The sequence below is a fragment of the Bison bison genome, unplaced genomic scaffold (genome assembly GCF_000754665.1).
Source record: "Bison bison bison isolate TAMUID 2011002044 unplaced genomic scaffold, Bison_UMD1.0 scf7180017864178, whole genome shotgun sequence".
In the NCBI taxonomy this organism is placed as follows: Eukaryota; Metazoa; Chordata; class Mammalia; order Artiodactyla; family Bovidae; genus Bison; species Bison bison.
In genome coordinates, this window is record NW_011494750.1 from 2,190,182 (window position 1) to 2,206,400 (window position 16,219).

Consider the following 16,219-nt stretch of genomic DNA (forward strand, 5'->3'; position numbering starts at 1 on the left):
GCCTTGGTGAGCTCTCGGGGCGTCTGTCTGACTCTCCCCACCTGACCTGGAGTCATCTAGATTGTATCTCTCTCTTTTTCTGGTTCTAGATCCCTGGGGAACACGCTTCTAACTGAAGCGTGTTTTTGCCACATCCATGAGCCAATAACTTTTACCCCCTTAAATGGTAATGTGGAGCGGGAAACTGGCCTTCTCTAGCCGGCAAAATACTTTCCTAGAGGCAGCCAGCCTGTTGTGATGCTCTAGAAACTATACTGACCCGCCAGTCTGGAGATCTGGAGTTTTAATCCTAGATCAGCCCCCAGAAAAGAAAATGACTTTGGACAGATCGCTTCCCTTCAGGGTCTGTATCTCCTCACCTGGGAAGCGAGGAGATTGGACCAAGTAGACTTTAAAGTTCTTTCAAGAAAAGAATTGCTGTGATGACTATTTCCTCTTCTCTACCCCCACTAAGATGCTCTTCTTGACCATTTAGGGATCTCTGTCCACCTCTACTGGCTAAGATGGGTCTTTTGGCAGGGCAGGCACTGATTCTGAGGGGAAGTTGGGGTTTTTGGTAGCAACAGGGAAGGATGCTAACTGCCTGCACAAGTGGCCTCTGTCCAGTCCAGAGAAGCACCAGATCTGTGCTGATGCTTCTGGGGCCCTTTGGCTGCACGAGGTGATCATCTGTCTGATCTGGAATCTTTAAAGTTTGCTGTTGCCCGGCTCATTTGGCAGAGAGAGCGCGGTGTGGTAGAAATTTCCCCTGGGTTATGTGATCTTGAGCAAGTGTTTCAGCCTCTTTGGGATCAGTCTCCTCGCACCAGAATGAAGGAGCTTGATCAAAGGCTTCTCTGGCTCTGACATTCGGAGGGATTTTTACTGATGCATTGAGATGCGGAAAGGAATTTAGTTCTTGAGCTGGGCGGCAGGGGGAAGGCTTTAGAGCTCTTGATGTTTCCCCCCCCTTCCCCTCAGTGAAGATCTCTCTTGATCTCTTGATTTGTAGTCCTGTGCCTGAGACAGAAGCAGCTTGGGTGGGTGGGGTTTCCATTTCATCTGTCTGACCAGCCTCTGACTCTCTCTGTCTTTCTCTCCTGCTTACATTGCATCTGGGGTAGAATTGTGGAGCAAGCACCAGGAAGTGAAAAAGCAAAAAGCTTTGGAAAAACAGAGTAAGGAACAAATGCCCCTTCCCGTTCCCAAGTCTCCCATACCTGCCAACTCCCCAGGCCCAGTCGGGGCAGGCCCCCTTGGTCAGCCCCACCCCAAATTTGCTCTTGGGGGGTATTTGGAACGAAAGCAGGTAGGTGGTGTGTGACACCTAGGTATGTGCTCGTAGGCTGCTTCTGCCCCTTCCCCTTGTGGTAAACCAGGCGGTGATCAGGGCATCCGCTGCGTAAAGGCCCCCAGGGCTGGGTTCTCTGTCGCCCCAGAGTTGGTGGGGAGAACATTTGCCTATTTCAGCGCCCCTCATTGGCTGAATCTCCAGCACCCACTGGAAGGCCTGTGGGCACAGTTGGCAGAGATGGTTGCTGTCCCTCCGTGTTGAGTCTGCAGCTTCCCGACTCTCTGGTGGCTTGCCTAGGCACGCTTTCTCGCTTTCTGTCATTCTGTCCTTCTGCCATACCATTGTGGATGGGTGGGAAAGACGGGGTTGCCTTTTAACCCTGGACGTAGAAGCTGTGGGGGTTGGTGGGCAGTGTCCACTGAGACAGCTGGTGTTCTTTAGTCTCCCTGGCTCCTCCTGCCCTGGTCCCTTCAGACGTATTTATGGGAAAGCACAGGGACCGGGGGACCCTTGAAGGCTCTCAGGCCCTGGTGGAGCGCTGACCCTGAGTGCAGTGGAGCGTGGTTTGTCTGTGTAACTTTTCCTCCTTAGGATGATGCAGTCAGAGTCTTCTCTAGTTAAGAAGATGGCTGCAGAACCCCTTGAGACCAGGTCTGATTTTTCCCTGCCTGGTTCTTAAGGCATCTGGGACTTCTTCCAGTGGGGCCCGAGTGAGTGGCAGTCCCTGGAAAGGTGACTGGGACACGCGGAACAGGTCTGGGACCAGGCTGTGCCTCTGTCCCACTCCCTTGGCCAGCCTGCCCCTAGCCTGTATACCGAGTAACACAAGTCTTCCCCTCCTCAGGGCCTGAAGTAATCAAACCCACTTTTGACCTTGGTGAGACCGACGAGAAAAAGTCCCAGGTCAGCGCAGACAGTGGTGTGAGCCTGACATCTGGTTCCCAGGTTTGTGACAACCTTGTTCAGAATCGTGAGTGTTAACAGTTCGCTATCTCAGAATACTTTAAGACCAAAACAAAAAGACAACCTTGAAACATCATGAATATCCAGTCGCAGAGGAATGGTGAAATAAGTGGGAGAAGGCAATGGCACCTCACTCCAATACTCTTGCCTGGAAAATCCCATGGACGGAGGAGCCTGGTAGGCTTCAGTCCACGGGGTCGCAAAGAGTCAGACACGACTGAGCGACTTCACTTTTACTTTTTACTTTAATGCACTGGAGAAGGAAATGGCAACCCACTCCAGTGTTCTTGCCTGGAGAATCCCAGGGACGGCATAGCCTGGTGGGCTGCCATCTATGGGGTCACACAGAATCAGACATGACTGAAGTGACTCAGCAGCAGCAGCAGCATCCATGTAATGGAGAAGGAAATGGCAACCCACTCCAGTATTCTTGCCTAGAGGATCCTGTGGACAGAGGAGCCTGGTGGGCTGCCATCTATGGGGTCACACAGAGTCAGACACAACAGAAGCGACTTAGCAGCAGCAGCAGCAGCATGCATGTAATGCAATATTAGTATCCATTAATGACTATTTTCAAAAATTTAGTGACATGGGAAAGTGTTTACAAAGCTATATACAGTGTGAATCAGATTTTACTTTTAAAATATACATAGAAAAGACTGAAAGGAAGTTTGCTAAGATTAAATAACAGTGATTAATGTGGGTGGTAAGTTTATGGCTTTTTTTTTTAAATCTCCTTATTTCTTTCATGTATTTTCCGTAGCAAGCGTGTATCTGTTTTACATTCATTGTTTTTCTTATTCTGTAAGTCCTACATATTGTATATTCAGGAAAAAGAGCTGATTTGTCATGACCTATCCGGGGATGACAACAGAAGGGTGGGGATGGGAGGAGGAAGAAGATACAGTGTTTCTTAGGGAAGCAGAGCATGGGTGGGCCACCTCCCTGCTGTGTCTGAGTCCGCATGTCTCATTTCAGAGGACCGATCCAGACTCTGTCATCAGTGTGAGTCCCGCTGTGATGATCCGAAGCTCAAGTCAGGACTCTGAAGTTAGCACCGTGGTAGGGGAACACCACGCTGGCACCTTGGTGGGCGGGGTGTGGGTCCCCCTTTGGAAAAAGGGGGTTTCCTCTCTCCTGTGGAGGCTGTTCTTGGTCTCAAGTCAGCTTGGTTCTCTCGGTGGAGACGTGTCCCTGTCGTAGGTCTTTGTCCGTGGGCTCAGACCCTGAGATTTCACCCAGGGCGTCTCCTCATCTTATAAAGAAGGTATTTCCAGAGGCTGTCTTAACACGCCTTTGATGCTGGGTCTTTTTTTTTTCTTCACGGCAGCAGAAGGCTCTAAGAAGCTTGGCATCTCTGGGACGCACCCCTGGGGGAGATCCCTTACCGCCTTTCTTCTCTTGCAGGTGAGCAACAGCTCCGGAGAGACCCTGGGAGCAGACAGCGACCTCAGCAGCAGTGCGGGCGATGGCCCAGGCGGCGAGGGCAGCGCCTACTTGGCAGGCTCTCGAGGCACCTTGTCTGACAGCGAGATCGAGACCAACTCTGCCACCAGTGCCATCTTTGTAAGCTCAACGGGATGGGGCTAGGTTAGAAAAGGTCGAAACTTAGGAGGCAGTTAGGAGGCAAAAGGGAAGGCAGGCATGGATAACCTTCATATATCTGACCCTCAGGAAAATGTTTCTTAAATTAGCTCTTTGCAGAGTCATCCAGTGCCATGCTCTAGGACTTTCAGAACCTTCTCCTGAATCATTGATGAGTTAGGCTTCCTGCCCAGTCACATAAGGGCTTCGACTCCTATGTGGCAATAACCCCTGCACTTAAAATAAACAACGTGATGCCTTTGTGGCCGTGTCAGGGCAGCTGCAGCTCTCATTCTGTCCCAGTCAGCCTGTTTTCATTCTGGTGACTGCTTTGTTTGTGTAGCACCTTAAAATAGCATTTCATTTTAGTGTGTTCCTAACAGTTATTCGAAGCTTTCCTTTGTGAATAAATGTCTATTAAGTGATTGACTAAATGCCAGATTCTGTAAGAAAGAATCAGGGGTGACAAGGCACGATTCCCCTTCTCAACAAGTTTGCAGTTCTGTATGTTGCTATGACTGATCTCTTCTGATAGGTGAGGGAAACAAAGCCTTAGGGGGAAAAAAAAGATCTTGCCCTAGGTTATACAGTAAGCCAGTGATCAGTAGGAATTAAATGGGTTCTTTTTAGTCCCTGTCTGTAGACACACTGCCCTGCAGTGTATACAGGCATCCTCAGGCAGCGTTAAGGGTTCTGACACTCTCGCCGCTTGGTTAGGCAGAGCTCAGGATGGGTGTTCTCCGCCTGAGCTCAGAGGTCCTCATCTTTGGTCTGTGGGGAGAATGGGAGAGGAAGTTTAAATGAAATAAATCATGCAGCCCTGGCGATCACTCCCACCCCAGGGCCTTGTGTAGCCCTGCTTCTGACAGAGCCAGTGATATCCCAGAGTGGGGGGTAGGGGTAGGCACCAGAGCCATTCAAACTCATGCACTGTAACTTGCCCTGAGTCTAAACAGACCCTTTTAATTAAGAGCATCTTAAATCCTTCTAGTGTGCTTCTGTTCTGGAAGCTGAGGTACATGCTGTGCCGTAGCTGTCTTGCAAGAAGCCGCTCAGCTGTGGCCTCCCTTTCCTGGCACCTTCCCGGGACAGATTCTTACTTGTCCTGTGCTTCTGGGCGAGGGCGCTTCCTGCGGTTGAGTTGCCGAGAGCAGTTACCTAAATTTCTTGGCTCAAAAAAATAGGCTGCTTTGGCAAGAAATGGCATTATATTAAGTTAATACGGTTCCCTGAACGAAGTCTTTGGCTGTGAACCAGGCAGTGGCGTTTGGACACACTCATCAGGCATTTATTGCCCAGGAGCCTCTGATCAGTGGCTTCTCTGCTTGTGCTGCCTCACGTGTTGTGAAATGGGTGTGAGAGCTACCCCTTCCCCAGCTAAAAATCTTTCCCAAATGAACAGAAAGCCTAATGTTGTGCAAATGGCAGATAAAGTGCTGTTTTTATGTGGGAAGATATTTCTAAGAGATGGTAAGAGAGAAAACATTAACATTTGTCAAACACCAGCCATGCGCCAGGGGTAAAGAGCCTGCCTGTCGGTGCAGGAGGCGTATGAGACGTGGGAGTTGGAAAGAGTCCCCTGGAGGAGGGCGTGGCAACCACTCCAGTGTTCTTGCCTAGAGAATCCCATGGACAGAGGAGCCTGGACACAACTGAAGCAACTTAATGCACACACGTGTGCCAGACACTGAGTGATTTATATGTCTTTTCTCATTTTATCCCTGGAATAGTCTTGTTGAGTGGGTATTATAACCTTCCTTTTACAGATGAAGAAAATGAGTCTGAGAAGCTAAAAAGTTTTTTTTTTGTTTTTTTTTTTTAAACTTTACAATATTGTATTAGTTTTGCCAAATATTGAAATGACTCCGCCACAGGTATATATGTGTTCCCCATCCTGAACCCTCCTCCCTCCTCCCTCCCCATACCATCCCTCTGGGTTGTCCCAGTGCACCAGCCCCAAGCATCCAGTATCGTGCATCTAACCTGGACTGGCAACTCGTTTCATACATGATATTATACATGTTTCAATGCCATTCTCCCAAATCTTCCCACCCTCTCCCTCTCCAACAGAGTCCATAAGACTGTTCTATAAGCTAAAAAGTTTTGTACCAAAGATCACATAGCTAGCAAGAGGCAGGAATCTGATTCTTGGTCATTCTCAGTTTAAACCCAGTGTTCTTTCTCTGTGTCACGCTGCTACAGAGAATTTGTCTAATTTTTAAGAGCAAAGAGTCTTATAGAAACGAAAGGAGGTAAAAATAAGTAAAAATGAAAGGTCGATTACCTGTTTCGGGAGGCAGTAACCGAAAGCAGTTTTATCAGATTGACTTCTTTTTTAAAAAAGTTTCTTTTATTTATTTTTGGCTGTGCTGGGTCTTTGCTGAGTGAAGGCTTTTTCTCTAGTTGCAGTGCATGGGCTTTAGGGAGCACGGACTTAGTTGCCCCGTGGCATGTGGATTCTACCTAGACCAGGGATCAAACCCGTGTCCCCTGCATTGGCAAGTGGATTCTTAACCACTGGACCACCAGGGAAGTCCCAGAGTGACTTCTGTTTGAAGTGAGCAGAGTGGCAAAGGCAGGGCTACTGGAATACATGTGGCTAATGATGGTGGCCAGTGTGTGAGCCTCTTTTATAAGCTGCTTGGTTTCCTTTGCGCCTGTCCCTTGGTGCTTCGGCAGCTGACCTGTTGTCTCTTCTGTCTAGGGTAAAGCCCATAGCTTGAAGCCAAGTGTGAAGGAGAAGCTGGTGGGCAGCCCAGTTCGCTTTTCTGAAGACGTCAGCCAGCGAGTCTACCTCTACGAGGGACTCCTAGGTGAGAAACAGACCGAGAAGGCCTCTTGCACAGGAAGGAAGCAGGCTTCAGCCAGGGAAGAGGGTGGCACCGGACAAGTAGCTGCGTGGCCGTTGGCTGATCTCAGTGCGGACATGAAAGGGCATTTTTATATCTGAAGCCGGCGACTGTCTGGGTCTGGAGAGAGGAAGGCAGTGGGAGAACGCTAGGAGAGACTGAAGTCCAGTATTAATCAACAGTCTCTATCTTTCTGTCTTCTTTTACTTCCTTGCTACCATGGTCCTTCCTGCTCACAAACTGGCAGGAAGGGACAAAGGATCGATGTGGGACCAGTTAGAGGACGCTGCTATGGAGACCTTTTCTATAAGTAACCACCCTTCTGTGTGTGCTGTTCATCCCTCCTCCTCGGGAGGGGCTGGGCCTCACTTGGAGGCAGCCGGGGCTGGTGGCAGGAATGCTGCATCTGGGGTGGCGAGTCTGATGTTTCCTTTGCTCTGGAATTTGTAAAGACTCCCTTCTTTGCTGGAAGTTACTCTTTATCTTAGTTTGGCAGCCGCCTTCTTTATATGTTATATAAGCCACTAAGAAACCCTCTCTTCCACACAGGCAAAGAGCGTTCTACTTTATGGGACCAAATGCAGTTCTGGGAAGACGCGTTCTTAGATGCCGTGATGTTGGAGAGAGAAGGAATGGGCATGGACCAGGGTCCCCAGGAAATGATAGACAGGTGTGAGGTCTATAAACCCTTGGAAAAGGCAAATTTGGCCCCTTCCCCGTTAATTCTGCATCCTCCCACCTGGGGGATGACGTGTCCTGGTCTCCCGTTCAGGTACCTGTCCCTGGGAGAACACGACCGGAAGCGCCTGGAGGACGATGAAGACCGTCTGCTGGCCACACTCTTGCACAACCTCATCTCCTACATGCTGCTGATGAAGGTAGTGTCAGTTCTGCTTACATCCAGCTACTGCCAATGCTGAGGACAAGGCTTGTTCCTGTTGCCTGGATCCTGGGGCAGTCTGGAAGCAGTCAGGGCGTCCTGCTAGGGCCCTCTTCCTCACTGAAGGTCCGAGGCCTCTCTGCAGCTCATTTATCCCCTTCCCTGAAGCAGCCAGGCTGCTGTACAGCTGGGGAGTGCTGTAAAGGTGAGGGATGACGGTGTGCTGTTTGTTTCTTTTGAATTTTAAGTGGGCTTCCTTTGCTGAATATTTTTAGGATGCCTGTCGAACTCCCCAGAGGATTCAGTGGAAAGAGAATGTTTTTTCAAGTAGTAGATTCTGAAACCTTAGAAAGGATGTTCAGAATTTACTTTTCAGCACTAGTCCTTCATCATATTGACTTTCCCGTGGATGTAAAAAGCACTACTCATTGGAAAAGCAGTGAATGGCAGATTCTAGTTTGACTTGGTTATATTTGGTTTTTATAGTGGTGGGAGAGAACTGTGTTCCCAAGTAGAAGAGTCCTGTTCTGAAAGGACCTGGTGGGTAGAAGAGAGTTGTTTTGAGAATGAGTTCCTGAGTTTTTCCTCCGCCTGTTCTCCCGGCCTCTCTTAATGTGAAGACATGAGTTGATCCAGTGGAGAGAATACCCTGCAGTCACTCTTGGTTATTGAGGTTCTGTTTTGGCTTTCCAGGTAAATAAGAATGACATCCGGAAGAAGGTGAGGCGCCTGATGGGAAAGTCCCATATTGGGCTTGTGTACAGTCAGCAAATCAATGAAGTCCTTGACCAGCTGGCCAACCTGGTGAGCACGTCTCAGCCATTCTTCAGGCTCCTTCCATCGCACTGGTCAGCTGCCTAGGCGTGGGCCCCGAGGCCTAACGGAGAGGCTTCCCTGTAGCTCATTTCTTGGCTCAGATGTTTTCAGAATTCCTAGTTCTGAACATCGGAGAAGGCAATGGCACCCCCTCCAGTACTCTTGCCTGGAAAATCCCATGGATGGAGGGGCCTGGTGGGCTACAGTCCATGGGGTCGCTAAGAGTCGGACACGACTGAGCGACTTCACTTTCTCTTTTCACTTTCATGCATTGGAGAAGGAAATGGCAACCCACTCCAGTGTTCTTGTCTGGAGAATCCCAGGGACGGGGGAGCCTGGTGAGCTGCCGTCTATAGGGTTGCACAGAGTCGGACACGACTGAAGTGACTTAGCAGCAGCAGCAGTTCTGAACATAGGGCTTGGCCTCTAGATGAGGCGTTTGCCCTTCTGTTCTGTGATAGGAGTCTCTGCACTGAAACCGTCCCAGTGCAGCCTTTTCAGCATCTGTGTGGTCTGTGGACCCTTCTGGATCCACAAGGTGAATCCTGTTTTCTTGACAATACTGAGATGTTATTTCCTTTTTCACTGGGTTGACATGCACACTAATGGTTCAGAAGCAAGTAGTGGGTAAAAACCGCTGGTGCCTTAATGCAGTGTAGACAGTGGCACCAAAGCATGCTGGCGGCCCCACCTCTGTACTCTCTCGGTTAGGAAGAAAATGAAAAGCCAGTTGACTTGCGAGTGTCCTCGATGAAGCAGTTAAAATCATCAGTTTTCTTAAATCTGACTATTGATGATACATCTTCCTAATATTCTGTGTGGCAAAATGAGAAATACACATAGAGCATTTCTGCCTCAAACCAAAATGCAATGATCATTTGGAGGAAAAGCAGTTTGTGACAATTTTAGCTGCACGGTGAACTGGCAGCTTTGTTTATGGGACATCATTTTCACTTGAAAGAATGACTAACAAACTATCATTGTTTGGACTTGGGTACTCAGCAGACTTTATTTATTTATTTATTTTTCTCAGCAGACTTTTGTGCTCAAAGCTTCCCAGTATTTTAAAGACTTTTCTAGTAAGATTGGTGATGGAATTAATGAATGTGATTTTTTTTATATTATGTCATGAAATGTGTCAGCACTTGAAAGAGCTTCATAACTTGAAAAACCAGTATTTTCCAGATGCTCAATGTGTGGTGTTGAAAATTCAACTAACCACTCCAAGTGTAACTCCAAGTGTCAAGCATACAAATGGATTGCACTGTAGCAAAGTACAAAGTGTTCACTGATGTGTTTTCAGATCCCACATTGCAACTAAGCTTAAGAAACTACTTGAGGTTCTGGTACAGCATCAGAGAAGAATATACATATACATATGGAAAGCCTGGTAGAATACTCCTCCCTTTTCCAGATAGATATCTTTGAAGTCAGGTTGTCTTTAATATACCTCTGCCAAAGCAACATGTCACAATGGATTGAATGTAGAAGCAGATATGAGAATGCAACTATTTTTTAATAAGCCAAACATTAATGAAACTTGCAAAAATGCAAAATAATGCTGCTCTTCACTTTTTTTTGTTCTGAGAGATATGGTTATTTGAAAAGTATATGTTATGTATATTACCATGCAGTGGATTTATTGTTGTACTCTTGTACCTAGTCGCTCAGTCGTGTCCAGCTCTTTGCGACCCCATGGACAGTAGCCCAGGCCTCTGTCCATGAGATTTCCTAGGCAAGAATACTGGAGTGGGTTGCCTATTTCCTCCTCCAGGAGATCTTCCCGACCCAGGGATCAAACCCGCATCCCTTGTGTCTTCTGCATTGGCGGGCATATTCTTTACCACTTGCACCACCTTATTAATGAATTACTAATTCCTTTTAAATGAATTGGGTTTCCCTGATGGGAAAGAATCTGCCTGCAATGTGAGAGACCCAGGTTCAATCCCTGGGGTTGGGGAAGATCCCCTGGAGAAGGGAATGCCTATCCACTCCAGTATTCTTGCCTGGAGAATTCCATGGACAGAGGAGCCTGGCAGCCTGTGCAATCTGTGGGGGTCACGAAGAGTTGGACACGACTGTGCGACTAACACTTTAAATGAATTAATAAAAACTTAAAACTTTTGTCAGTGATAATTTCTAATATGGTAAATATCTATAAATTTAACTCACAAAAACATAAGCTCTTGGGGGTCATAAAATAATGTTAGAAGAATCCTGAGACCAAGAAGTTTGTGAACACGTCCATGGTGGCCAGTGGCCAGCAGATGGCGCTTCTCTAAGGAGACCGATAGGAATTGAATTGCTGAATGGGGGATTCTGGGCCCAGACTGCTGAAGGATCTCTCTTTCCTCAGAATGGACGCGATCTCTCCATCCGGTCCAGTGGCAGCCGGCACATGAAGAAGCAGACATTCGTGGTACATGCAGGGACAGACACGAATGGAGATATCTTTTTCATGGAGGTAGGTGCTGCTGGTTCATGCCCAGAGGGACATTTGAAAGTCATTTGAAAGTCACAAGAAACTCCTAGAACGGATGCCAGAATATTTTTCCCCACTTATTCATTTTCATGGTCCATTTATCATTAATTTTCAGTTCAGTTCAGTCACTCAGTCGTGTCCGACTCTGAGACCCCATGAACTACAGCACGCCAGGCTTCCCTGTCCATCACCAACTCCCGGAGTTAACTCAAATCCATGTCCACTGAGTCAGTGATGCCATCCAACCATCTCATCCTCTGTTGTCCCCTTTTCCTCCCACCTTCAATCTTTCCCAGCATAAGGGTCTTTTCCAGTGAGTCAGTTCTTTGCATCAGGTGGCCAAAGGATTGGAGTTTCAGCTTCAACATCAGTCCTTCCAATGAACACCCAGGACTGATCTCCTTTAGGATGGACTGGTTGGATCTCCTTGCAGTCCAAGGGATTCTCAAAAGTCTTCTCCAACACCACAGTTCAAAAACATCAATTCTTCAGCATTCAGCTTTCTTTATAGTCCAACTCTCACATCCATACATGACTACTGGAAAAACCATAGCCTTGACTAGATGGATTAATTGTCAGGCTCTTATGCAAATAAGTAATGTAATAGACGATTACCTGTCTTGTCTTTTACATATAGATTGAGTAGATGATACGGTCGCATTGTCCATAAGTCAGAACAACATGAAATGGTATACACTGGCAAGTCTTGTCTCATTCTTATCCCCTTCCACTCGGTTTTCCAACCACCTCACCCCTTCCTCTCGTAGGCAACCACTTTTATTTATAACCACTTTATGTCCTCCAGTGGTTTTCTATGCAAACACAATAAAATATAAACATAAATTCTTATTTTCCTACTCTTACATAAAGGTTCAGTTCAGTTCACTAGCTCAGTCGTGTTTGACTCTTTGCGACCCCATGGACTGCAGCACGCCAGGCCTCCCTGTCCATCACCAACTCCCAGAGTTTACCCAAACTCACGTCCATTGAGTCGGTGATGCCATCCAATCATCTCATCCTCTGTCGTCTCCTTCTCCTCCCACCTTCAATCTTTCCCAGCAAAAGGGTCTTTTCCAATGAGTAAGCTCTTCGCATCAGGTGGCTAGAGTATTGGAGTTTCAGCTTCAGTATCAGTCGTTCCAATGAACACTCAGGATTGATCTCCTTTAGGATGGACTGGTTGGATCTCCTTGCAGTCCAAGGGACTCTCAAGAGTCTTCTCCAACACCACAGACATAAAGGTAGCACTTCATATCTGCTGATCTGAACCTTTTTCTTTTTTTCCTTAAACATATCCTGGAGATCTTCCGTATCAGTAGAAAAAGAATGTTCTCATTCTTTTTACAGCCGTGTGGTGTTCCACCACGTGACTAGACCGTACTTTATTTCGCCAGTCAGTATATATACACCCTTGGTTTTCGCCCAGGTTTTTATATTGTTAGTAGTGTGACTCTGGGTGATGCTGTGCCTGCTTCATTTCATGCGTGAAAGGAAGCGTCATCTAAGAGTTCCCGGAAGTGGGATAGCTGGGTCAAAGAGAAAATGCATTTATAGTTTTGGTTGCTGTGACTCTAAAGTATCTCTTAACATCCAGTTTCTCTTCCGTGTTGCTGTTTATTTTGTTGGAAAGCATAGGCCTGTGGAGGGGCCATCTTACCTTTTAGGTTTTTTGCTGATCGCATCTCCTTAGTGTTGTGTAGCCTGTTCCTCTGTCACTTGTGTTTGTACACACTAGCGGTTCAGTCTGGAGGTTTGTTCAGTTTTGGTTTCAGTATTTCAGAAGACTAGGTGGTCGCCTCGTATGGTCAGCTCTCTGCTTGTGGTCAGAGGGTTCACACGTGGGAATCTGGCCTCTGCTCTGCATTAGTTTTCTGATTTATGGTATTTTTTGTCGTGCAGAATTTTTTTTAACTTTTTTTGTAGTTGAATTAATTAGTCGTTTATTTTCTGGCTTCTGGATTTTAAGTCATAGCTATAAAAATCCTTTCTTAATCCAGTATTATGAAGGAAGTTGGCCACGTTTTCTTCATTTCTGTGTTTTTAATTCTAAAATGGCTAAGATTCTTTCTCAGTACTTTTAGGGGCCAAGTAAAGCTCCTCTGTAAAGCAGTGAGATTAGCTAACACCCTGTTGCCTTTTGGTTCAGTCAAATTTGATTTTCACAGTCACAGCTTTTTGAAGAGGTAATCTAGCAAATATTGGTGGGGTGTCTGCTCTGCAGCAGAAACGTACATGTGATGCAGCTCAGAAGGCTGTTGTGTTCATGTCCCCTTGAAGTGATAGAATTTGTCTGAGTGCCTGTTGGAGCTGAGGGCTACTTCAGACACCTGCAGCAGAGTAAATTTCTAAAGAGGATTCTCTGACGTGTAGGACCCACTCCCACCACTGTACAAGGAGCCTCAGACAAGGGCGGTGGAGCTTGGGGTGGGTCTGTCAACTCACAGATGCTCCGCCTTGTACTGCAAAGCATGGGCACCGCGCTCACTCTGTCAGCGCCTGGCTACTGTGAGGCTATCGGAGTTAACCGTTCTCAGCACAGGCTGCTGGCTGTGTGATCAGCTGGATAACAATTTGCAAAGACTTTTTAAAAATCACCTTTATTGCCTTTTATCTTAATTACAAAAGTAAGAGTATATGCTGGAAATGTTTCAAACCATATAGAAGTGAATTAAGTAAAAAGTAAAAATTTTCTTTCACTTCCTGCCAATGCCATGTCTCAGAGGTAACCACTGTTAGAGAATTTGGTGTGAATCCCTTCAGATTTAAAAAAAAATGCGTATTTGTTTGAATACAGCTTACTATATGGAATTTTATTTCAGTGTTTCTAAAAGTGATACCAGATTACAAATATTATTATATAATTTGACTTTTTTCACTTAATGTATCATAGATATATTGATAGTATGTCTCCATATTATAGAAATCTGTCTTTTTTAAATGGAGGCTCAACCGTTAGGTTTTCTCTGGATGTGCCATGATGTATTTAACTAGTCCCTCCCACTTTTTTTTTTTTTTTAACAAGGATTAACTGGTCATCCTTGAACATAAATCTTCGCACAGTCACATGAGAATTTCTATAGGATAGATTCTTGGTGTGAAATTTCTGGGTCAAATAGATGACTAAGGAGAGCCTACTGTGTAACACAGGGAACTCAATGCTTGCGGTGATCTAAATGGGAAGGAAATCCAAGAAAGGGGGTAGATCTATACCTACAGATGATTGACTTTGCTGTACAGCAGAAACTAACACAGCATTAGTAAAGCGACTATACGCCAATAAAAATTAATTAAAAAAAAAGACATTTTTGGATCAAGCTTACATATGTTTACAACTTTTTAAAAGCTTTTCATTTTGCACTGTAGTGCAACCAGTTAATGATGTTGTGGTAGTTTTGGGTGGACAGCAGAGGGGCACAGCCATACAGACACAGGTGTCCACTGGGTACATTTACAGTTTGATAGATTTTGCCATTGCCATCCCAAAGACTACACCAGTTACCCCTCCCCCAGCACTGACGAGTGTGACACGTCGCTACCTTTGTGTCTCTAGCCTAGAAATTGTGTGTTCTTCTCAGTGTCTTTTCCCCGCCGTTCTTTTAAAATCAGTTGTTTTCGGCTGCTCTGGGTCTTTGTTTCTGTATGGCCTCGCTCTAGTTGCAGCGAGCGAGGGCTGCTCCTCATGGCAGTGGCTTCTCTTTTGTCGCAGAGCACAGGCTCTAGGCGCACGGGCTTAGTTGCTCCGAGGCATGTGGAATCTTCCCGGACCAGGGCTCGAACCCATGTCCCCTGCATTGGCAGGCGGCTTTTCATCCACTCTACCACCAGGGAAGGCCCTACATGATGTTCTTAAAGGGTTATGCAAAGCAGAGTAGTTCTCTCCATCTTTCAGATCGAGAGAAGCACAGAGTTCAGCTACAGTAGAATTCAAGTTTCTAAATTCCCACTCAGCTACTCTGGCCCTTTTCTTCCTCGGGCTTTTGAACTCCAGTAAAGTCTTATGTAGGTAGATTAAACTGATAGTCGTGTGTTCCTTATTCTTTCACCCAGTTTTTAGGGAGCACACATTACAGCCAGGCACTCTGCTGGTTTTGCTGGCTTTGGGGTTGCAGTAGTGAATCAGGGAGGTAGGTCTCTGTTGCCCTTATAGGGTTGATAAGCCATTGGGAAAGTCAGGTAATTAAACACCCAGTGTCCTAAAGGATAATGAGCATTATGAGAGATTTCTGGGGGGCAGATGTCATGAGGATACATAGCAGAGGGCCTGGGCGTTGTGGGTGATGCCCAGAAGTGATCTTTGCGCTTAAGACTTGAAGAAGAGTTAGAACTTAATGGCTGGAGTAGGGGAGGGGAAGAGTGTCCTGGGGTGTTTGGGGCAGAATGGTGGGGTCTCACATCACACCTTCATTCCTGGCTCAGGCAGCTGGGGGGACAGAAATGCCAGTTACTCAAGGAGCTTAGAGGGAGGAGCTGCCCAAGAGATGTGGAGTCCAGGATGAGTTTGAGGTGCTGCCAGTGTGACACCAACACAGAGCAAGGTCAGGACTCAGGAAGACAAGTCTCCTATGCAGGAACGTTTGAGGACCATCAGAATGGTCGTCAGAATTATTATTCTGTTTCCTACATCACAGTTGTATCACTGGTATAGCAGCTGAGTCTTCGGTACTTTCTATGTGCCTGGCTTTATTCTGAGAATTTTATGCACATTAACTTACTTAATCTTCACAGTAACTCCATGAAGTTATAGCTGTCCCCATCTTATACATGAGGACATACAGACACGGATTAACTTGCTTAAGGTGACACAGCTAAGTAAGGTGATAGCCGGAACGTAAACCCAGGCAGTCAGATCTTAGACCGGTGTTCTTTCCCATGGTGCTGAACTGCCTCCTCCATAACTGAAGGCAGATGGACATATTCATTGGCCTGTGGGAGAACGTTGAGCAAGAAAGAGGAGGAGGAGAACTGTGGCCTGTGGAGGAGAACTTGGCCTTTGAATTTATACCATCCTGTGCTGGATAGTTTTTATTATTGCATTAAGCAGTGTCCACGTGTCACTGTGTAATTAATTTTTGAGAAGAATCTATGCAGAACTGGAGTTTAGCCAAGATTAGGAAATGTGTTCATGTCCCTTTTTTTTCCTCCTGGGTTAAGTCTGCCCCAGTCCCCTGCCTTTGTGCCCCATCACTAAAGAGATGATTCCTAAGATTGAAAGGTAGAGGCGGGAGATGGCCTCGCGCACTTATCTCCAGAACGTGTGAGAGGCAGTCGACCCTGAGGTGAGGTGCGGGCCTCCTTCCGGGCCCACGAGCTCCTCTCATTGGCCTCTCCCCTTGCCAGCAACCCTTCCGATGGACGCGTGCCCAGCCGTTCAG

General features: G+C 46.6%; 1 protein-coding gene across 20 annotated transcripts in view; it reads left to right on the top strand.

The window, feature by feature from the left end:
* The window catches only part of MADD (MAP-kinase activating death domain), a 40,972-nt gene that overhangs the window by 18,689 nt on the left and 6,064 nt on the right, over positions 1 to 16,219 (top strand). For 11 of the 20 annotated variants that reach the window (XR_825508.1, XM_010842382.1, XM_010842383.1 and 8 more), the window contains 8 exons: positions 2,118 to 2,218; positions 3,215 to 3,298; positions 3,644 to 3,802; positions 6,525 to 6,633; positions 7,219 to 7,339; positions 7,442 to 7,547; positions 8,243 to 8,353; positions 10,722 to 10,829. Coding sequence is in view for 19 of the 20 variants with exons in the window: in XM_010842382.1 (XP_010840684.1) it covers positions 2,118 to 2,218; positions 3,215 to 3,298; positions 3,644 to 3,802; positions 6,525 to 6,633; positions 7,219 to 7,339; positions 7,442 to 7,547; positions 8,243 to 8,353; positions 10,722 to 10,829 (899 nt within the window). In the remaining variant the exon portion in view is untranslated. The other 9 variants (XM_010842386.1, XM_010842389.1, XM_010842393.1 and 6 more) reach the window with 5 other exon arrangements.